Genomic DNA, 23608 nt, shown 5'->3' with positions numbered 1-23608 from the left:
ATTAAAAATACTTTATTAACATTTAATTTAATTCATAATCAGTCGATACAAATAATTAGTCTTATACATAGTTCATTTACCATCTTATGAACAGTCGTAGAGGTAAATTAATTGTCCCATGGCTTACTCTCAAACATTAGTAGTATATCCAAAATATCGATTACATATTTTTTTAGCACACGGCTTCAATTCAATCATAACTAGGATTTTATTTAATTCATAATCAGTTGACAGATAATTAGTCTTATACTTAGTCTTACAATCTTAATAAACATTCCAGATTCATTCCATTGTTTATCTCAAACTTCTGTGGTGAAAGAATTGAATCAAGAGAAAAAAATACTAAAATAATAATACGATGGTTTCAATTCAGTCATAACTCTAACATTTAATTTAATTCATAATCAATTGAAAGATAATTAGTCTTATACATAATTCACCATATTACAAATGGTTGCAGAGGAAGATTAATTGCCCAATGATTTACTCTCAAATCTTTTGTGGTGTATCAAAAGAAAAAAGTTACATATTTCATTAGTACAACAGCTTCAATTCAGTCATGACTAACATTTAATTTAATTCATAATAATCAATTGATAGATAATTAGTCTTATACATAATTCACCATTTTGCAAATGTTTGCAGAGAAAGATTAATTGCCCAATGACTTACTCTCAAATCTTTTATGGTGTACCAAAAGAAAATAAAAAAAAGTTACATATTTCATTAGGACAACGGCTTCAATTCAGTCGTAACTAACATTTAATTTAATTCATAATCAGTTGATAGATAATTAGTCTTATACATAATCCACCATCTTACAAATGGTTGCAAAGGAAGATTAATTGTCCAATGACTTACTTACTTGGGGTATATTAAAAATATACACCAATTTTTCATTAATCATTTATCTTAAGTTTTTGTTATTGGATATAGATTCAATGTCCAATGGCTCACTCTTGAGATTTTATGGTATATACAATATATATATATATATATATATATATATATATATATATATATATAAGATTTTTTCATAATTTATAATTTAGTTTAAGTTTTTAATATTGAATGTAGATTCTATATCCAATAGCTCACTCTTCTGGCATATCCAAAATATATATATGAATTTATAATAATTTTTCATAATTCATAATTTTAAACCTAGAATAAAAAGAAACAAGTATAAGGAACTCACATAAAGTGCAATAAAAATTAGTAACAGAAATTAATTTCAAATGCAATATGAATGAATATACTAAATAACAATTTAAGTGAGAAAAAATTGTCACTTTTGTTGAAATAGTCATATTTGCATAATATAAATTTTGTAGTTGTTTGGATATTGCTAGTACGTATCTGTTTCTACATTTGTTTGGAATTTTAATGGTAAGTATTATTGTGGGACATGAACAAATGTATATATAAAATTCCATAACATAACAATATATATATACACTTACAGAAGTATCACATTAAATATATACATTTAATTACAACAGTACAATCTAAACTTTGTAATGCTGCATAGCATAAAAGAATGTCATATACTGTTACTAATTAATTTTAAAAACTATAATGTTAGTTTTGCAGGAATTCTAACAATACTAAGATGTGGATGATTTGGTAAGTCGGGCAGTATAGTTTCTTCATCAGAAGAGCACAAATCAATAAAGTCGCAAACACCCAATGGGGCCTTGAACATGTTTGTCACAGGTAAAAAACTTTCTACATCATCATTTTTGCATACAAGAGATAAAGGAATGATTTTGGCATAATCATCATTAGAATTGTTTAAAGGAAGTAATGGTGTAGGCTCTAAAGAAATAGGATCTTCCTGTTCCATTTCAATTTCTGCTAAATTATCTTCCTCATCTGAAGAACATAAATTTATGACGCAATCTACTTTTACTAACGGTTTTACTTCATTTGAATTATCATATGAATTATCTTCTATTTTATAAGCTGAGTCATCATCCATTTTATAAGCGAAGTTATCATGTATTTTAAAAGCTGAGTTATCATCTGTTTTATAAGCTGAGTTATCATCTATTTTATAAGCTGAGTTCTCATCCATTTTATAAGCGTAGTTATCATGTATTTTAAAAGCCGAGTTATCATCTGTTTTATAAGCTGAGTTATCATGTATTTTATAAGCTGAGTAATCATCAGCTTGATCATCTTTTCTATCAACTAACACTGGAGTGTCTACGAAATTATTAGACCGTTTTGTCCAAAAGGGACCGAAAGGAAATGTGTAATACCTTGAATGCATTTTAAGCTTTTCTCTGTATGAAACTTTGAAAGTTTTATTCTTAGTATTTGTTAAATACTTAGGAACTTCTTCATTAATGTTAGGCGCTGGACAACTTTTTTCTACTTTAGTTAATTTTTCATTCAATGTTGCTTTATCTATTCCAAGTTTTAATTTTTGGTGAAGAACTTTTCCAGCAGGAGATGAGAATGGAATATCTCGAAGTTGTTTCATTTCTGCCCGATTGCGTGTGCGATGAGTTAAAATTAAAGGTTGCTTTACAGGACTTGAAGAAACTTGAATGTTAGGTTTTTCAGCATCATTTATCGAGTGTAGTTTAAGATAGTTTAATAAGTTTGGATTACTTCTATCTGTTACACTGTTATACACATTAACTTCAATATCTTTGTTTTCGCAAACAAGTTCATGGGTATGTAAGTCACTCAAGCAATCTAATTCTGTATTGCAATTCTCACAAATGAATATATCAATGGCTTCTGTTGTTACCATTTCATCATCATTGTCATCATCCAAAATTTTTATGGCATTAATTATTCGAGGTTTCAAACATTTTCTTGAATCCTCTTCTTTCTTATCATACGTAATATTTTCATTCCTAAACGTGCATAGTAATCTTCCTTCACCCTTTACATACAAAGAGGTTGTGCCATTAAAGTTATTAATGTAACGTAAAGTTGACCTGGGATGACTTGTTAAGTTATTGCAAAAATGCAATAAATATTCACTATCGTGAAACTTGTAGCAGGAAATAACTAAATCTCTGAGAAATTTCAACCAATCATTTTCTTCCCAAACAGGTTCAAAATCTGGTGTAATCATTGGAAATGCTTCTGGCCACCACCTGGGCATTGTGAAGGATGGAGAATCACGCCCAACAGAACATTTCACCAAGAAAGGTATAAACCTCTGTAATTGACTTACTGTTGCATTTTCAATTGATGTTGGGAATCCATTTGCAAACAGCAAAGGCAAATTGGAATTCATGTTTCTAATTTTCTAAAAAACAGCTTAACCTAAAAGTGCATATATAAAATATTTATTAACTATCAAATAAGTTTTGTGAAGTTAATTAAAAATTAAGATAGTAAAAAAATGTGTACCAAAGTTTATGATCTTCTAATGATCCTAAAAATTCCGCCGAGCACTCCGCATGTTTCTTCAATTTTAAATTACATTTAACTCTCAGACGACAAAGACCAGTAATTTTTTGCACAAACTTACATATTATAGTAAAAAACTGATATCTGTTAGTTTATATAGAGAATGTATATATTTAAATATAGTTCTAAAGTATTATTCGAATTGAACTTGAACTTGAGTTATGCTACTAAAATTGAGTTAGTTTTGAAAATCCAAAGAATCCACTCTCGAACTTTTGTGAGTCATACTGAACATCGAGAAGTTAGCTTCAGTTTTGGCGTTTCTCTCATGTTTCTCTACATTTGGGTTGACTTGCGCAAAAAGTTCTCAAAGGTGTCAAAGTTTGCGAACATGCGGAATGATAAATGTTTCTGAAACGGTTCAAGTTAATGCAGCTAGGCGCAAAGTTCAAATAATTCAAATAACACAATTTTTTTATATGAAATAAAATTAGTTCTATTAGTATGTTTGGTTTTTGGATGGTACCCGTGTATATATTATAAACGTATACAAACTATAGAAAGACTAAATTTACATGCAACTAGTAGTGTATGGCATCGTGCCTTGAGGCAAATTGCTGAAACTTACCGTACCGTAACGAAATGTTGAGGAATGTTTTCAAACGAAAATTTTTTTTATCCAAAAGCAATTATTTTGTCAAAACAAGCACATTTAGCTCAATATCTCCAAAACGGCTGGACCTGCCTTTGCCAAAATCTAATTACCACTTGTCCTCGTCATTACGAATTGAATGTTTTTTAGATCATTCAAATGGGATTCTCCGTTCTCTCAAAAACTTGATATCCATTTTCTGCACTTTTTGCTTTGTATCTCTAAAATGGCTAGACCTGCTTTTTCCAAAAACTAATCAGCACGTCTCCCTATCAATAGGAATCGAATGTTTTTTTAACCATTCAAATCGGTTAATCCATGCGCCGAAAAACGTGAACAAAAAATTGTGTCCATACATATATACGCACATACACACACATTCATTATTTCTGAGGTATGCCAAAATGTTCAGAAACTTTTAAAACGTGAAAAAATGTAAGAAATTTTAATTTTGATTTTTGGCCAATTACAATAACTTACCCTACGGAAAGTTAAATGGACATTCGATTCTTATTGGTAAGGAGACGTGCTGATTAGTTTTTGCCAAAGGGAGGTCCAGCCGTTTCGAAAATACGGGGCAAAAAGTGCCAAAAATGATAATTAAATTTTTGAGAGTACGGAGCGTATGATTTTAATATTTCAAAAACATTTTACTTCTATTGACAAAATAAAGAACTAATAACTTTATTGCGAATGCAAGTCTAGCGGTTTTGGAGATCGAGTGAAAAAGTTTTAAAAAAAATGCCATTTGACGGTCAAAAATGATCATAAGATATAGACACATCAGATTATCAAATATTTTATGAAGATTTTAATAATAAGTACAAATTTTGTTTACATTTCTATGGATTTTCCGTACCAATGTTTATCTGTAAGGTTTCGATATTTTTTCCTAAATATTTCAAAATATAAAAAATTCCTAAAAAGTTCCTAAAATTTCCTAAATATTTCCAAATATGAAAAAATTCAAATTTTTCAAAGAATTAACTTTTTTGAAAAATTTCAAAGTTCTCAAAAATCTATTTTTTTTCAAAGTTTTCAAAAATTTTAAAGCTTTTTCAGAAGTTTTTGTACGGGAAGTTCTAGCAATTTGCCTTAAGGCACAATGCCATGCATAGATAAATAAGCCACTAACTTGAAGTAGCATTAGTAAATCGCTTACCAGCGCTCTTCTCATTTTTATTTATCTATGACTCTTCTTTTTCTTACCTATCTATGAAAAATATACAAATGTCAATTTCTATTTATTGCGGTTATGTTCAACTGATTTTCAAATTGCGTTGTTAATTGATTAAAAATCGAATTACGTTTTATTAATAATCGTTTAATAATTTATTGTATTATTTAAAATGAGGTACGGCCAATTGGTCATGGGTCCTGCGGGTAGCGGTAAGGTGAGAATATTGTGGAAGAATATTATTTTATGAACATAACCTTAAAACATATAATGCTTTATTATTTTTATTTAATAATAAAACAATAAATGTTATAAAAATAATAACACATTTTATGAACAATATTGTAAATTACAAAACACCTTTATTTAAATAAGTACAATTTTTTGGTTTTAAGTTGTATAAAGCAATCCGTAATCTCTTATACCAGGCACCCCTGCCCTGACTGAAATATAGATATGTATATATTGCTAAATAAATAAAAAAAAGTTTTGTCAATGAGTATTATGTATAGTTTTTATTATTATTCAAGTTTTGGTCATTTTACAGTCTACTTACTGCTCTGCAATGGTTCGGCATGCTGCAGATGAAGGTAGAACTATTCATGTTGTTAATTTGGATCCTGCAGCTGAACATTTTGACTACGAACCGATTGCTGACATAAGAGAATTAATTTGTTTAAGTGATGCTATGGAGGATGAAGAACTGAAATTTGGACCTAATGGAGGACTCGTCTTTTGCATAGAGTATGGTTCAATTGATTTATTAATTTATGTGTAAATTACTTAAAATAACTTTTTGATAGCAGTAGATTTTTTGTATAGTTTATCATATATTTTTGAGTTAATACTTTGTAGTGTTAATATAATATATATATACATATATATATATATATATATATATATATATATATATATATATTATAGAATATTGTAATATGAGTGGAACGAATATTAACTCTTTCCACTCGAATGCCACCGCTCCGGCGCCAAAATACATATAAATCTCGCAATTTGTGAGTGGAAAGGGTAAATGTTAAATATGAACAATACAACACTCAGATTTTTAACACACACTTTATTTAATAATTACAATTTTTTTGAGACCATGGTATGCCTCATCTTCAGTGTTATATCAAAAACTGTTACTTATTTACTACACATTCTTTAATATTTTATTTAGATTACATTTAATTTTTGAAAAACAAAAAAGACCAACTATCTCTTACAATGCTTGACGAATTGACTTACACAACTCTTATATAAACATCATTAATAATTTATAATTTTATATGTTTACTATTTTCATTCATTTATCTTATTCTCTTCAATAAATTAATCTGTTTTCACATTTGTTGATTTTAGTATGCGATCGCGCACTCCTTTTTGTTTACATAATAATGTCCATCCTTGTCCCTTCATCTTCCACACTTAAGATTTGTTTTCAAATATTTGCATGTTTAGTACTGTGTCAAGCATTGTAAGAGATAGTTGTTTTTCTTTTGTTTTTCAAAAATTAAATATAATTTAAATAAAATAATAAATAATGTATTAGTATATAATTTTTACTGTTTTGAAATTACATTGAAGATGAGGAATAGCATGGTCTCGAAACGTCTGTAATTATTAAATAGTGTGTCTTAAAAATCTGAGTGTTGTATTGTTCACAATTAACATTTACCAGATTATATATATATATATATATATATATATATATATATATATATATATATATATTTGGATTGGTACATTTTTTTCTTTCAATTTATTAATTGTAGATATCTTGTCCAAAATTGTTCATGGCTTGAAGAAGAATTATCTGGTGAGGAAGGTGATCCAGAAGACGATTATATATTATTTGATTTACCAGGCCAAATCGAGTTGTATACACACCTACCATCTGTTCGACAATTAATTCATATTTTAGAACAATGGAATTTCAGATTATGCAGTGTATTTTTGGTGGATTCACAATTTATGATAGATGGGCCAAAATTTTTGTCAGGTTGGGTATTTATTTTGATCTTTCTTATATAAAAATACATACAAATGAAGTAAGAACAGATAAATAGTTTTCAAAAATTTATTTATAAACATCGTGTTAATGAAATACAGTAAATCTTATATTAGCAATTTAAACATTAACACAAATTGAGTGTATTAGTAAACAAAATATACTATTCACGTATAAAAATCTAATTTCTAAAACATACTTATCATTTTACTTACAAAACACTCAGTACATTGATTGCATATTATATTATATATTATATTTGGCTAAATGGCACAACTTGAATACATTTGATATTACATATATTAAATCAACAATACCTAAACATTAAAATGAAAGAAAATGAACCTGAAGATAGTGATTTAAGTATAAATTCAAGGCTAGTAAAAAAAGATCCAAAAAGATCTAATAATGGTAATTTTACCGCTCCAACTAAACATCCAAAAATCCAGTAGAATTTGTAATGTAAATATTGATTTTGATGAACTGAAATCACCTGTAAAAAAGATTTCAAGAAGTTCTAATAATGGTAATTTTACCACTCCAATTCAAATATCCTAAGTTCCAGCAGAATTTACAATTTAAATATTGATTCTGATGAACTGGAATCACCTTCGAGTATTACTTCAAATTTCAAGAAAAATGAATTCTATGGCTAGAAAATTAACTTTAGGTTATTTTTTAAAAAAATTTGATAGCTTTTAGCAAGAATGATTCAGTAAAATTATCTTGCATTTGTAGACAGTGTAGGAAAAAAGCAGTATCAAATGATCAGGAAAGTGATGAAAGAAATAATACCAAAGACTTATTCCAGGCAGAGAATCACCAATAACAATTCTGTTCCAATAGTTAATTTGAAACAAAAAACACCGATCACTGCCTATCCTAGATAAAAAATTTGAACAAAAACACGAATCTATCTCTCCCCGATCAATCTTTAATCTTTACTAATGTCAGCTGCACTACAGTCTTGAAAACCCATGCACCTACTTAAGGAATATAAATGCCGCTGCAAGAGAAGATTTGACTAATTTTAAACAAAATTCTTTATTTAGGGGTCAAAACAAGCAACAAAAAAAGGCTTGATATATCCCCATCGAAATAAGCGATCAGCAATTCAAGTAGATAATTGTGCTAATTTGTTGATTGTTCTTTATTTTTGTATGATTGTTTTATATATTGTTAATAATTAAGTTTTTATTAAAGCATTTTGATATACATTGATTATACATTTAAACATCAGTTCGACTCCAAAAAAAAAAAAAATTGGAACAAAATTCCATAACAGCAGCTCAGTTTCAAATCATGTTGGGTCAATGAAGTAAATAAAAATAAAATAGTCTAGATGAAGTGAATAGGACACAAATTAATTCCATTAAAACATCAAAAAAGGAGGTGCATCGAATATAAATAATAATAGTAGTGCTTCGGATTGAAATCCGATGAAAAAATCAGGTTCATAAAATCCCCATCGTATTTCATAAATCAAACTGTAAACATAAGTTTAACTCAAAAAAATGTTAAACCTTCAAAAATCCACAATTCTCAGCTCAAATTCTTACTATCCCTACGTAAGAACTTTTGTTTGTAATAAACTTGAAATTAACACTTTCGACTCGGGAGTCGGACTGCCAGTCGGTACGCTGCGCTCGGAATATTATAGTGCTATACTTATCTCTCAACTCGGAATTTTTTTTTGTATCGGATTTTTTTAAAATGTGGTTATATTGCTTTTAAATATAGTTATTATGATAATAAAATAGAAAATTTTGAAAATTAAAAAAATTGCACTCAAAACCATGCTATATTGTTTAAAAAATCATTTGTTCACAGATCTTTATTAGAATTATGGGGATCATGAGCTAATAAATTAATTTTGTTATATATTTATTTATAAAATTAATGAATCAATCAATAAATGAATGTAATAGTAAATTAATTTTTAAAAAATAAAAAAAAATTAAATGTAAGTTTAGTTTGCAACGAGTCGTCGCCGACACGATTTGCCGCCGGAGCGGCGGCATCCGAGCTTAACGGTAAAACATATAATGCCGCCGGAGCGGCGGCATCCGAGCGCAACGGTAAAATGAACATGCCGCCGGAGCGGCGGCATCCGAGTCGAAAGGGTTAAAAGTACAAAAGAATAAGGAATTTCTGCTGTAATTTTATAGATAATTATATCAATATCTAATCACTTATTTTGCTAATATTTGCAGGTACAATGGCAGCTTTAAGTGTAATGGTTAATGTAGAATTACCACATTTGAATATATTAAGTAAAATGGATTTACTTGGAAAAACTTCTAGAAATCAACTAGAAAAGTAAGTTGATCGCAAAACATATCAATTACATTTTTAAAAAATATTATGTTTGTAGATATTTGGAGCCTGATCCCCACAGCCTACTTTGTGAAGTAACTGGTGCATCAGTTTGGGGAGAAAAACATTTCAGGTTGTCTGAAGCAATTGGGAAATTAATTGAAGATTACAGTCTTGTTCGATTCACACCATTAAATATCCAAGATGAAGAAAATTTAGCGGATGTTTTGATAACATTAGATAACATGTTACAGTTTGGGGAAGATGCTGATGTGAAAACTAAAGACTTTGATCAACCTGATGATGATGAATAATTTGGCCATTCAGTGTTTAATTTATTGTTGAATTTATAATTGGAGTTATGGTTAATATATTTTTATATCTTATATATTTGTTCCAAATGAAAGATAATTATTCTATATGAAAAATAATTTTTTATAAATTTTTTTACATAAATTAAATAATTCTCATAATTTAAATATCAGCTTCCATGTGCTGCTTGATTTTCTTCACAGATCTTTCAGCGGGTCTAATCATTAGGTTTTTTCCAAATACTGTGAATTCAAGATTTTCTAGGTGGAATTTGAAGACAGAGTTTTCTTTGGGTATAACTGCAAATAAAGTACAAGTAAGTCAAAAGAAAAAAAAAACTAATGTGTAATCTTGCCATACTTCTTGTTATATTATCTGTAGAGACAATTTTAAAGGTATTCTTTGTGTCCATTATACAAATTCCTTTTTTTCCTACTAGACCTGGACATCGAGATCTAACTATCGTCATTAATGCACCATGAAAGTCTGCTTTAACTAATAATAAACTAAAATTTTCCCATGATTTTTCTCCTATTGAAGGCACTCTGAAATCTGGAGTTATGTTTAAATACTTCGTCATGTATTGTTTCCACAAGCCATGTATAACTTCCATATCTTCATATTTAATTGATTTCTTAGGTATGGAATAGAAACCTAATGCTTTTTTCTGTTTACGATTCAAAGTTTTTTTCTGCTTAGTTTGTTTTTTAGGAACACTTGCTTTGTATTTGCCAAATATGAAACTTCTTTTTAATTCTTGTTCTATTTGGTTGGTGTCTGAGGATGGCATTGAAGCGACCAGCATATCCTTAATGTAACTGTTTTCTAAAATAAAAGAAACAAATACAGTTTTTATCAAGATAATATTAATGTCTATTATAAAACATACATATTGAGCCCATTTAATTTTTTTAATTTTATTTTTATTCTGTAATCTATAAAAATAATTACATTTAGCAGAGAATGCTGGCAAGTTGTTTACAATTAATTATCTACAAATTAGTAGATAGCCCCCAATGGCAAATCTACTATAATAAAAAAAACTAAAGACAAATGGGGAGCAAAAAAACAATAAAATGTAGTAAAATGAAAATATTATAGTTAATTAAACTATATTAGATCTCCAGGTATTTTTCTTTTGAGCCTGGTCGGCTGGCCTTCCTGGTATAAATGACTTGCTAGTTGGTTAGGATAGATGTCAATTCTGTTCTTATAATTAATGGCAACCATTGATATGTTCTTGAATTGTAGGTATGCCCGTGTCTTTGTGGAGGATTCCTGTTGGCGTGTAAGGAGGAGTGTTTAATATTTGCCACAGGAATTTGTTTAAATTGCTCTTTTTAGCAGTACCCCAAAGTTGTATTCTGTAGGTCCACACGGGTTTAATCACCGCCTTATATATAAGTAATTTGTTGTAAGTTGATAATCCTGAATTTCTATTTAGGAGCCAATTTTTGAAGATTAGATCTATTTGTTGTCTTTTGTTCTTTATGTGTATTTTCCAGTTAAGTTTGCTGTCTAAGTGAATGCCGAGATACTTTATCCATTTAAAATTTAAATCATGAAATGTTGCACAAAAAAATCTATAAATAATTTTCCAAGTATGTAACTGAATTGAACCATTCGAGACGGCGATTTTTTTCGAACGCGGTCCCCAGGAGCGAAAAGTTTTTTTTGTTTATATTGTTCATTTTTAATAAAAAAAAAACTTATTTGCTACAGAAGTCATCCAATTCGTAAGCAAATTTGCATAAATAAGATGATTGCACACCGTGTGATAAATTTTTAGAAAAATATCTTAAAGTAATGAAGAAATGTAACGCAGTGATGAAAAATAAAATACAATTTGTGAATACATTTTTAAGAAACACCACACTCATCTTGAAATAATTATACAATCTATTATACAATCTTTTTTTTTTTTTTTTTAATTTCAATAATTATTACAACTGCTAATCTATTAACATCAAGTAATATTGATAAATAATAATATAAATTTAAATAAATAAAAGAGCAAAGGATAAAATTTACATGAAAATAATATCCGTAATATGATTTTATGTAAAATATAAGCAAATAATAATAAAAATAAGATTAATAAATAATATAAATAAAATTTCAGAATAATAAAATAATACTAAAAAAATAATAAAATGTAACAAAATAACAATAATAGAAATAGTAAGATAATAATAATAATAATAATAAAAATAATAATAATAATATAATAATAACAATAATAATAATAATAATTTACAAATTTATAAGATCATTTGGAATTTTTCGTTTTAGTCTTGTTGGGCGCGCTTCTGAGTATACTTTGTTGGCCAAGTAATTTGGGTGCTCGTCTTATTATACAATCTAAACGTTAATTTTACATTAAAAGCAATGCCAAATTTTGTTTTTCTATACTTTACAAATACTATTTACGACGACTATTTTAGTCAAAATAACCGATAATTGCTCATTATTATTATTGCACACACGGTGTGCAACCGGTCTCGAATGGGTTAATCGTTTCAAATGTTTTTTAGGTTAGAATAATCATGTTTTAATTTTGAAGTGCAATTGGTTGATTTTAGTTTTAGGATACCTGTTGTCATTGTCTTACCTGAATCCATGTTTGTTGAATCTAATTAAACTAGTGATTCTACTTTACTTGACTTAAATTCGAGTTTATTTCACTAATGAAACAACCATGTGTTTTCATCTTTCATTCATCCCCTCCTTTAATTTTGACTTTGACAGTAGAAGAACAGGCCGTGGATTGTGGATCGTTGTTCGTTGCTTTTATTTTCTTATTTTTTTATAAACCTGTAATTGGACACGTTCTTAATATTAAACACCTGAATTGATTGTTATATCATCTTTTCAAAATGTGGCCAGAAGTCGAGGCTGCGAAAGCCGACAAAAAACGGGAGCTATCAATTACCGGTAAAGGCTTCGCCGAAAAAATCAAAAAGGACGGGCTAGATCCAATTATTTTCAGTTTACAACATTTGAATTTTCTAAATGTTAGCGACGTTTCATTGGAAATTTTGCCCGATGACATTGCTAACTTGGAAAACTTGCAAAGTCTTTTACTATTCGGAAATAAATTAACCACACTCCCAAACGCCGTGTTTAAACTGATAAATTTAAAAATGTTAGATGTATCGCGAAATGCTCTCAATGAGTTCCCTGAAAATATGAATTCTCTAAACAAATTAGTCAGTATTAACATGTCGAACAATAACATCGAATCAGTGCCCAAGTGTTCTATTCCAACTTTAAAGTCACTCGATATATCAAATAATAAATTAACAAGTTTTCCAGATATTTGCTACAGTGAGATGAATCAGTTATCAGAGGTAAGAATATATTATTTGCTTCAAACAACAGAGGAATGTACACATTTATATTCATAGTTACAACTACATGGCAACAAAATTGAAAATGTTCCAGAGAATATTTCTGACTTGCCGGCTTTGAAGTCTCTTGATTTGTCTTCTAATGCCATTAAAATTCTTCCAAAAACACTGGCAAATGTTTCCAAGTTGAAAGGTATTTAAGAGTACTTGTTTAAGGCTTTAAAGAATTAAACTTTTATAGTTGCACCAATTTTAAAGGAATAATAATATATTTGCATGGTTTCTTATTATATTATAGTATATTTCAAGGAGTACTATTGTAACAGCATGAAAAATATGTTTTTTAACTTCCCGTAGGGCAAGTTATAGTAATCGCAAAGAAATCGAAAATGAAAATTCTTATATATCTTTACGTTTCAAAGGTTTCTGAACATTTTGGCATACCTTAGAAAAAATGGATGTATGTGTGTGTGTGTGTGTGTGTGTATGTGTGTATGTACGTGTGTGTATTTATGTGCGGATACAAATTTTCGTCGACGATTTCGGGAACACGGATCAACCGATTTCAATAATTCAAAAAAAAATCGATTTGTATTGATAAGGAGACGTGCTGATTAGTTTTTGGCGAAGGCAGGTCTAGCCGTTCCGAAGATACGGGGCAAAAAGTGCCAAAAACGGTACCTCCGTTTTTAAGAGAACGGAGCGTCCGATTTGAAAAATTCAAACAACATTTTATTTGTATTGACAAGATGAAGAATCGATACAATTTTCATGAAGGTAGGTCCAGCGGTTTTGGAGATATAGAGGAAAAACTAAATAAATGAGCCATTTGGCGGTCAAAAATGATCATTAGACATATGCACATCAAATTATCAGATATTTTATAGAGATTTTAACAATAAGTATACATTTTGTTAACATTCCTATGGGTTCCGTACCAATGCTTATGCGTTAGACAGCGACGCGGCGCTTACGCGCTTTATATTTTGTCCTTATGCAGTTAAAGCAGTACGATTGCTCTGAATAAAAAGTTCAGATCTTCCACAATATGTCAAAATAAAGAAAAAAATTTTTTTTTTTCAAAAAAAAACTAATTTTTTGTCCAATTTATAGTTTCTCAAAAATCTTATTTTTTCAAAGTAATTTTTTTTCAAAAATATTAATCGTTTTTAAAAAAATAATAATTTTTGGTACGGGAAGTTCCAGCAATTTGCCTTAAGGCACGATGCCCTAATTGCCTTAAGACAGAATTCCATTTACAGCTAGTTTGTATTTTGTTTGGGTGGGTTACGTTCCAAGAATTTTAAAAAACATGCTACATATCATAATTTTATAATAAATATTGTTATATTTATTAATTTTTTAGTAATTAATATACATTGCATGAACTATATGATTTTTTTTGTCATAACTAACTGGTACATGCTATCGAACACAATCCTTTTTTTTCATTTTCTGTAGTACTTCCAGATTTGTGCATTATTTTTTGCAATTATTTAGCGATTAGTTAATTTTAGCGAAAAGATATTTATATATTTACCACATGCAAAGTTATCTTTAATAAAAATTTTGTGCGTATTTTATTCGAAGGATCTTTATTTAAGACTGATTGATTAATCATTCGGATAAGCCTAGAGTTTTTTATCTATGAAACTTATAGTTATCTTTTGCATTATTGTTATTTTTTGCATTAGTTCCATCACATTTATTGAGCGATTGTACTTCGATTTTACTAATGTTTGATTTTCATAGATTTTACTATATTTTCTATTTTATTAGGGTTTTGCTCAATGCTGAAACAGTGTTAGAGCAAACCCGTGCTTTAAAAGTACTGTGTTATGAGAGGGATGGTATCAATTCTTGAACTGTGTTAGGGAGAATTCGTGTTATAGAAGCACCGTGTTCTGCGGGGCTTAGCTGTAGTATATATGTATCATTTAACGGATACAAATTTTTGTCCACGATTTTGTGAACACGGATCAACCAATTTGAATAATTCAACAAGACATTCAATTCCTTTGATGGGGTGACGTGCTGATTAGTTTTTGGCAGAAGCAGATTCAGTGGTTCAGGAGATCTGATATAAAAAGTAACAAAAAATAGAAATTAGATATATTCACATCAAATTATCAGATATTTTATAGAGATTTTAATAATAACACTTTTTGTTTACTTTTTTATGGGTTAATCGATACAAATTGTTTTGAAAAAACGTTCAAAATTTTCAAAATATTTCAAAATACATACAAAACAAATTCGAATTTTTTAAAAGTCTATTTTTTATCAATATTCTCAAAAATTTCATTTTTTCAAAGTTCAAATTAATATTTTTCAAAAAAATTAATTTTCGATACAGAAAATTCCAGGAATTTGCTATGCACCACTAGTTTGTATAATAATTCATTATGAAATAGATAAGAATATAATGGATGTATGTGTGTGTGTGTGTGTGCGGATACAAATTTTCGTCGACGATTTCGGGAACACCGATCAACCGATTTGAATAATTCAAAAAACATTCGATTTGTACTGATAAGGAGACATGCTGATTAGTTTTTGGCGAAGGCAGGTCTAGCCGTTCCGAAGATACGGGGCAAAAAGTGCCAAAAACGGTAGCTCAGTTTTTAAGAGAACGGAACGTTTGAATTTAATTATTCAGAAAACATTTTACTTGTATTGACAAGATGAAGATCTGATTAAATTTTTGGGAAGGCAGGTCCAGCGGTTAGGGACTCTCAATAAAAATAAATTTAAAAAAATATCAATTGGCAGTCTAAAATGTTTATACATATGCACATCAAATTATCAGATATTTTATAGAGATTTCAATAATGTGTACACATTTTGTGTAAATTTTTTTGGGTTTCGTACCAAGATTTTTAATTACGGTACCGGAAGTTCCAGCAATTTGCCTTAAGGTACGATGCCTTGCACCACACTAGTTTAAAATTTAGTTTATAGATGCTTTTGCTTAACTAGGGATTTATGGTTTCCAGAAATATTTGTATGGTTTCTTAAGGGGCACCACTACTGTAGTAAGCCTAAACAATAATGTTTTTTTTGTATTTTTTTTGGATTGGAGGAAAGGCAACAAAATTATATTATTGAAAATTTTTTTGATTGTATATTTAAGTAATAAAATAGAAAATTAACAAAAAATCATGGCAACCACACTTAGTTTTGTATTTATTGTTGTAACTAGAGAAAATTTAGGGGATTTTAAAAATATTAATTCAATGTGATTGGCAAGATTGATTATTATGTGACTGTGATCATAATAGTTATGAAATTGAAACAATTGATGTTAATTTTTATGTCTTAATAATACAATCGCGTTTTTTCTGTATTCAACATTTGTTCTTAATTTGCAAGTAAAACTATCATTGTTGGCTCATTATGTTAGATTTAATTATTCTAATATGTATTTATGTAGTGTATATTTGGTTGATAATTGTGGTAATTTATTTATTCTATCTAGTTAATACTAAAATAGTTACTGATACAAATTATATATAGTCCAGTCATTTAAACTTAAATTAGGTAAGAATCTCATAATTCAAGATACCCAGCTGTAAGTCTGTAAATACTTGTATATTGACACCTTAAAGTTGTCTCAAAACCTACATGGTATACGCAACATATGTAGGTTTTGAGACAACTTTTAGGGTGCAAAATATAAATATTTACAGGCTTACAGCTGGGTATCTTGAATTCCGAGGTGAACTTACAACTAGTTTAATTATTCTATTTTATTGTTACTAAAATGGTTAAATGATACAAATGATTTAATTTTGCCTATTACATACATCATTATTATATATTAAGTTTTGACTGAGGAATTCAATAATTTTAATTTTTATTTTAGATCTAAACTTGAAAGAAAATCCATTAAGTGATAAAAGATTGTTCAAACTCGTGGAACAATGTCGTACCAAACAAATACTGGATTATGTTAAACAACATGGGTATGTTTCTAAAGATGATTCAAAAGCCTCGACTGGTAATAAAAATCAACCAAGTAAAACAAACAAATCAGAACAACCGGAAAAAAATATAAATACCAAAGCACATAGAATTAAAGTATTTAGGGCTCAAGATGATGGAATAAAAGTACAATATTGCGAAGAAGTAAGTTCATTATTTTAAAGTTGTTGGAAATATACTTTTTACTCAAAAATATTTATGAACTTTGTTCATTTCTAGGTCCGACAACTAAGACCTTTCATATTTTGTTGTGTTGTTAAAAATATAAATCTAAAAGGTGAAAATAGACTACGCAGATTTTTGCAAGCTCAAACTAGATTGCACGATACTGTATGTCTAAAACGAGAAGGAGCTACCATTGCCACTCATGACGCTAGCAAAATCAAAGGTATGCATGGTTATTTGTTTATTTATTTTTAACTTGAAGTTAATGTTTTTGCCACAAAATCCAATTTGTAAATTTTACGTTTTCTCGACGTTTTTTAAGCCATTCTGAATCGAATGAAACTAAATTTGGTAAAAGTATATGTGTGTATGTGAGACATTAATTGACCTTTCATCATCATTATATATATATATATATATATATATATATATATATATATATATATATATATATATATATATATATATATATATATATATATATATATATATATATATATATATTAACAAGGTCTAGTAATCAGGAATAACATCAATAAAAACACAGTTTTACTAGACCTTGTTAATACATATGTCAACATCAAATTCAGAATCATACAATATATATATATATATATATATATATATATATATATATATACGAGTATGTATATATATATATATATATATATATATATATATATTAGGGTGGTCCTTTAAATGGTCATTTTCGAATTTTCTTGCTCCCAGGGGCTCAAATAGTTCCAAATAGATAAAAAACAATTCTCTGAAAGTTCTAGCTCTTAATATTAATGTTTAGATAGAGCGCAATTCAATCAAAGTTTTGTATGGAAATAGCATAAAAAAATTGCAGGGTTTCGAATTTTCAATAAAAAATGGCACAAATTTTCACTTTTAATTCATTTGTCGCAAAGTAATACCTAAAATTTTTTTTTTAATTTTCAAAATTTTCTCCATGCTATTTCCATACGAAGTTTGATTCAATTGCGCTCTATCTAAACGTTAATATTAAGAGCTAAAACTTTCAGAGAATTGTTTTTTATCTATTTGGAACCATTTGAGCCCCTGGGAGCAAGGAAATTCGAAAATGACTATTTTAAGGACCACCCTAATATATATATATATATATATATATATAATATGTAATTTTAAAGCCATTTGATATATCTGGATAAAGACTACTATTGTTAGTCAGTTCTGCGCGATGATTGGTCAAGCCATTTCTTTGTAATAAGCAGAAAAGTGTTAAGTTTTTCGTACACGTTTTAGCCCACAATTTCAATCGATCTCAAAAATTCAAAAATCTGATCAAAAGATATTGGTTGGGAATCGCGTTGATTAATTTTTGGTAAAGATCAGCCATGTCGTTTCTTTGTAATTAAATGTTGAGTTTTTTTTTTTGACGATTTTGATAAAACTTTGTATAACGATAGAATTCGTAGTCTGAAATAACATACTAAAATATTAGAGGCCTACGATAAATGGTTGTACTATAAAAATTCATCAAAGTTTAAAATTTGCGCGCGCTTTAGCGATTCTAGTCAGAGTCTATACCAAAGCAGATGTATGATCTGTGGTGGTTTGCAGGCAACTACTGATTACAGTTTACGTCCACACTTAAATAAAATACATTTTTGGAGCACGAAAAGATAATTAACACACATTTCATCTCAAAATGTTTTAAACAAATTAATTTTATTTATACAATTAAAGGTATAAGTATAATGTTTCAAAGATATCAAATAAAGAAGAGTGCATGTAAGGTTGAAGTAAAACTTATTTGCTACTGTACAAAATGGCATTTAAGTATAAATAAATACATCATATGAAAATTTTGAATAATGTTTATTATATATGATAACACTCGTAATGCACACATTTATTAGTGTCAGCCATTATAAACATCTATGTAATGATAAATTATAAATTATATTTATAATAGCATTAAAAATATGTATAATATTTAAAAACAATAATGTAATTAAAGTCATACTTCAAATATGACATGATCGGTTTATCATTGTAATTACCATTTAGAAATGAACCTTCATCAGAGAAATGAAGTAATTGCTGATTAATAAATTCTATAATATTTGTTCACACAGTGGATTGTGTTAAATAACATCTAAACAAATATTATTTCCGCAACTTCACTCATCATGTAATTGTGTTTGAAGAACTTCATGTAATTAAAATTAACATACATTCATTGATTGCTTGTATTTTTTTTACTTTTTCTCTAGCTATATAATCTCATTCTTTAAATAGCTGTAATATCTGTCTTGTCTAAAAATATTTTCTATTTTAATAACTTTAAAGATTTATAGAAACTATGAATAATATAGAAATAATTTCTAATCAATAAACTTACGTTTAGTACATGGCACAAATGTTTAATTTGTTTTATTATTTTTAAGGAACAGGGTAAAATATTCTTCTGATTCAGGCAGTTTTCATTAAATCAAGATTTGTACTACGATGTAACCTTAAAATGTTTATCTATGCCGATTTCCTTGTTGATATCGATACGCATACATCGTTGATGCCGGTACGCATACAACGATAGAAATGATCTCATCGAGAGCGAATGACGAACAGTTCGGGCAACGCTATTTCCGTTGCATTTGTATGGATTTACACCCTTGTCGCGCCTAAATAAGTTTTAATTGCAAAATCTTTATTTTTGGACTGAACAGTTGAATATTTTATCTAAATAACTAATTATAATTTTTGTTGATCAAGTCGATTATTTACACATCTTGAGAAGTTCATGCAACTTGCCTTAAAGAAAATGCCACTTACAAGTAAAAAATTAATATTCTATTATATCACTTAGGAAATCTACTAGACTACACTGCATTACCACCTGGAAAACTTTTCGTAACACCATTAGGTCAGTCTAATGCAATTACAGTTACAGATATTTATACTTATTGGAAGGTAAAGATAAATTTCCCTGTATGATGAATTCTGCAGAAGAAGTTATTAGTGTTCCTCCATTGACTAACAGTGACATCACAAAGGTGGGTAAATGACTAGATTTTAATGGACAAGTAATGTTTTCAAATTCAAAAAAAAAAAAAATAGCCATGTCCATATATAATAAGTGGCCATGTCCTTGCACAATCTTTGTATAAAATTACAAAGGGTTAAATATGTTACAAAAACTAAATTGATAAACTAAAACTTCATTCAGTTTATCAATTTTATTTATGTTATGCAGTGAATCACCTTATCAATTTATTTTTAAAATATGTCATAAAAATTATCTAACTCTAATTATCTATTATCATTTTCAGATGACTGAAGATACTGTCGAATTGTTTTTAGAAGTTACAAGCAGTAATTCTGTGAATGCATGTAGACAGGCTATGCAAGCTTTAATAAAAGAAATATTGATGTTGGGAATAGCAGATATTGATATAAGCGATGAACATTTCCATAATATGGTTATACATCAAGTGAAAGTTGTGGATCCTGAAGGCAATTTGCGTAATGTTTATCCTTCACGGACAGATTTGATATTTGAGGATGACAATACTATTGTAGTGGAAAGGGAGTAAAAATTCAAGATACGCTATAAAATAGCATTAAAAATGTGCTTCTGTATTTACTAAATATTAAATATATTCTTGGAATTTTATAACATTATTTTTTTGTAGAAGAATTTTTTTTATTAAATTTAGTTTTCGCAGGCACTTGTCGTCCGGCACAAAGCTTCTCCATAACTTCATGGTTATAGGTTGAATGCAACATCAATCCTAGAACTCCAGCTCTTGACATAAGGGCATTTCTGACCTAGTAACACAATAGTGAGTTATATTTGGTTAAGTCGATTATACAATAATTATATTTATAATATTGATAAATACCTGGCGTTCTTGTTCTAAGAGTTCATCCATTTTTAACCACTGTCGCACTCTTTCTAAATCAATTTCAGCACGGCGAATTTTTTCCCAAACGTAATGCTTTACACAAGATTTCTTAGGGGCCCTGAAATTTTGTTTAATTATATTTATAATATTGATAAATACCTGGCGTTCTTGTTCTAAGAGTTCATCCATTTTTAACCACTGTCGCACTCTTTCTAAATCAATTTCAGCACGGCGAATTTTTTCCCAAACGTAATGCTTTACACAAGATTTCTTAGGGGCCCTGAAATTTTGTTTAATGTGCATTAAATATGTTGAGCAAGTCCAAAACAATAATTCTAATGGATTGTGGTCATTACCTGCAAAATTCTCCAGTTAAACTGAACACATTGGTAACTAAAGGACAACCACAAACATCAGTATCCAAAACTTTGGGATCCTTGCAATGTTCAGGACACAAAACACGCAGGCGTTTGCAATATGTGTGATTACTTGAATTATAGTAATCACAGAACATAACATTTCCCTCTATACGTGTTTTAAAAACACTACCGAAACTTGATTGACTTTCGTATTTATTGAAGCACTTCTCCATGTGCCTGATAGCAGTCCTTGAATGAATTTCATGACCGCAAGTAATACAATAACTGTGGAAAAAACCTTGATTAGAAATTTTCTTAACATGAAGTACTATAATATTCACTTACATAGATGAGTCATCTTCTTCTTCAGGTTCTGGATCAACAGGTGAATACAATTTAGCACGATCTACTAAGAGATCTAATTCCTTATGTCGTTTGTCCAATTGCAGCAGTGTACCTTGAACAGCAATCTGCTGAGATCTTATTTGTTCTAAAGCCTTCTTATTAGCTTCTTCAGCACTGCAAGGCGATAAAGACCATTCCTGCAATCGTTGAGGTAATACTTGATAAATTCTGTTACTTGCAAGCTTCATGCCACATGCATCTGAACAATATTTAGAATGTTGACGAGCTCCTTTCGTACAGCCAGGTCCATAACATTGTCTTGGCCCTGTCAGATGCTCAGTTCCACTAGATAATATTCCTTCAGGAGAACTATCTCTTCGTCGTCTCCTACATAAAACAAAGGAACAAAAAATAAAATGAAATATTATTTCGATTATATAACAGTATCTAAATTAAATGCAAATCAAACTTACTTTGTCCGTGGGCCTGAAGTCCCCAGACATGTTCTTTGTAAACATCTTAACTTCTTATCTTTAAAGTCAGGATCCGTACAAATTTCACATCTATGAAAAACCAATTTTCATTGCATTGGTGTAATAGGTTTAAAAAAAAAAAAAACAATTTTCTATAATCTAAACTTACTTTCCACAATTTGGTGCCAAACATCCTTTACATTGTCCACACTTTGGGCCATGAGCGCTGTCTTTGCTTTTTTCTGAACGTTCCTTTCTTTTTCGTGGTTTACGTTCATCTGGTGATGAAATTTCAATTATAATTCACATTAGTTGAAAATATAAAAATATGTGATACATTCTTAATGTTACCTGTTGTAGTTGTTAATTAATACTGTACTTATACAATAATAAAGTATGAAATAAAAATAATTCAAGGTACAAATAAACATTAACAAACACCTGGTGCAGCTGGAGCGGCCCGAAATCTTGTTTGTAAAGTTGGATCTTCTTTTTGGCAACGAGAACAGAAATATTGCTTGATGTATTTTGCTTCTTTTTCAGATATGTTTATACAGTCACCGTGGAACCATTCCTCACATGAGTCACATCCACTAAATTATAAAAAAAATAAATTACTTATTAACAACTAAATAAATTTTAATCATAAGTACAATGAGTTGCCAAAATAGATTCTATGAGGAGCTTTTTTACCATACAAAATACAAAGGATATTTCAATTTTCATACATCATAAATCTTGAACTATCAGAAGAACGGCATATGCAGTATGCTTGACCATCTTGCTTGAGCAGAGTAGCGATTTTACTTTTACGCTCAGGCAAATCAAACAGTTTGGCAATTTCTTCTTTCTGAAAATAACAACATATATTAACCGGTTTTTAATAATGGATAGTTCTAGTTTCTATTAATGAATAACGTTATACCGATTGCTTGGACCGTTTACGATCAGCCATGTCGACTTCGAACTAAGTTTAAATTCTATACACAATTGATTAGTAGAATTGATTAGTGTTTACATCTTCTGAGACGTTTGGCGATGGAATAACAAATGAAATGATAGTTTGACAAGTTTTAATTCCAACATTCGCCGTCTTAAGATGATAGCGTGTCAGTCTATTATTATTTTTGGCTCTGTTCTACACCAGCGCTTTTGTTGTGCAACACAGAACAAATATTTTGGCGGGTTTTATTTTATTGTCAAAATATAAGTCG

General features: G+C 28.9%; 5 protein-coding genes across 5 annotated transcripts; 2 read left to right on the top strand and 3 right to left on the bottom strand.

Annotated features, from left to right (window-relative positions):
* Positions 1–1367: 1367 nt before the first annotated feature.
* LOC113377286 lies at positions 1368–3666 on the bottom strand. Its single transcript, XM_026617545.1, has 2 exons — positions 3376–3666; positions 1368–3288 (listed from the first exon to the last, which is right to left on the bottom strand). The coding sequence occupies exon 2, from the start codon at positions 3257–3259 to the stop codon at positions 1574–1576; it is 1686 nt and encodes a 561-aa protein (XP_026473330.1). The 5' UTR covers positions 3260–3288; positions 3376–3666; the 3' UTR covers positions 1368–1573.
* A 1603-nt stretch (positions 3667–5269) lies between these two features.
* Positions 5270–9884, top strand: LOC113377796 (GPN-loop GTPase 3). Its single transcript, XM_026618221.1, has 5 exons — positions 5270–5421; positions 5752–5948; positions 6980–7206; positions 9429–9534; positions 9590–9884. The coding sequence occupies exons 1-5, from the start codon at positions 5377–5379 to the stop codon at positions 9843–9845; spliced, it is 831 nt and encodes a 276-aa protein (XP_026474006.1). The 5' UTR covers positions 5270–5376; the 3' UTR covers positions 9846–9884.
* Positions 9885–10005: 121 nt separating this feature from the next.
* LOC113374669 (ribonuclease P protein subunit p29) lies at positions 10006–12593 on the bottom strand. The gene is made up of 3 exons (XM_026614645.1): positions 12455–12593; positions 10204–10668; positions 10006–10142 (listed from the first exon to the last, which is right to left on the bottom strand). The coding sequence occupies exons 1-3, from the start codon at positions 12462–12464 to the stop codon at positions 10006–10008; spliced, it is 612 nt and encodes a 203-aa protein (XP_026470430.1). The 5' UTR covers positions 12465–12593.
* Positions 12594–12688: 95 nt separating this feature from the next.
* Positions 12689–20993, top strand: LOC113377599 (leucine-rich repeat-containing protein 47-like). Its single transcript, XM_026617970.1, is given in 7 exon segments — positions 12689–13193; positions 13251–13386; positions 17059–17321; positions 17397–17565; positions 20179–20255; positions 20258–20365; positions 20642–20993. Coding segments are annotated over 7 exon segments (1491 nt in total). The 5' UTR covers positions 12689–12719; the 3' UTR covers positions 20906–20993.
* LOC113377598 (CXXC-type zinc finger protein 1-like) lies at positions 20970–23465 on the bottom strand. The gene is made up of 9 exons (XM_026617968.1): positions 23320–23465; positions 23123–23244; positions 22836–22987; positions 22564–22672; positions 22395–22484; positions 21922–22308; positions 21574–21861; positions 21377–21497; positions 20970–21140 (listed from the first exon to the last, which is right to left on the bottom strand). The coding sequence occupies exons 1-9, from the start codon at positions 23347–23349 to the stop codon at positions 20991–20993; spliced, it is 1449 nt and encodes a 482-aa protein (XP_026473753.1). The 5' UTR covers positions 23350–23465; the 3' UTR covers positions 20970–20990.
* Positions 23466–23608: the final 143 nt, after the last annotated feature.

Source organism: Ctenocephalides felis, unplaced genomic scaffold (genome assembly GCF_003426905.1).
Source record: "Ctenocephalides felis isolate EL2017-DRISC unplaced genomic scaffold, ASM342690v1 CF-g0.4_SCAFFOLD_01886, whole genome shotgun sequence".
Lineage (NCBI taxonomy): Eukaryota > Metazoa > Arthropoda > Insecta > Siphonaptera > Pulicidae > Ctenocephalides > Ctenocephalides felis.
This window is presented reverse-complemented; position numbering and strand designations above follow the sequence as displayed.

What these genes read in the sequence shown, in the direction of transcription:
- LOC113377598 (XM_026617968.1), bottom strand. Translation starts at nt 23,349, where the DNA reads ATGGCTGATCGTAAACGGTCCAAGCAATCG. An exon ending in GAAGAAGATGACTCATCTAT is followed by an intron (nt 21,862 to 21,921) that starts GTAAGTGAATAT and finishes TTTTTTCCACAG; the next exon opens with TTATTGTATTACTTGCGGTC. An exon ending in TCTTAGAACAAGAACGCCAG is followed by an intron (nt 21,141 to 21,376) that starts GTATTTATCAAT and finishes TTGTGTTACTAG; the next exon opens with GTCAGAAATGCCCTTATGTC.
- LOC113377286 (XM_026617545.1), bottom strand. Translation starts at nt 3,259, where the DNA reads ATGAATTCCAATTTGCCTTTGCTGTTTGCAAATGGATTCCCAACATCA.
- LOC113377796 (XM_026618221.1), top strand. Translation starts at nt 5,377, where the DNA reads ATGAGGTACGGCCAATTGGTCATGGGTCCTGCGGGTAGCGGTAAG. An exon ending in GTCCTGCGGGTAGCGGTAAG is followed by an intron (nt 5,422 to 5,751) that starts GTGAGAATATTG and finishes GTCATTTTACAG; the next exon opens with TCTACTTACTGCTCTGCAAT. An exon ending in TGGGCCAAAATTTTTGTCAG is followed by an intron (nt 7,207 to 9,428) that starts GTTGGGTATTTA and finishes TAATATTTGCAG; the next exon opens with GTACAATGGCAGCTTTAAGT.
- LOC113374669 (XM_026614645.1), bottom strand. An exon ending in TACAGATAATATAACAAGAA is followed by an intron (nt 10,143 to 10,203) that starts GTATGGCAAGAT and finishes CTTTATTTGCAG; the next exon opens with TTATACCCAAAGAAAACTCT.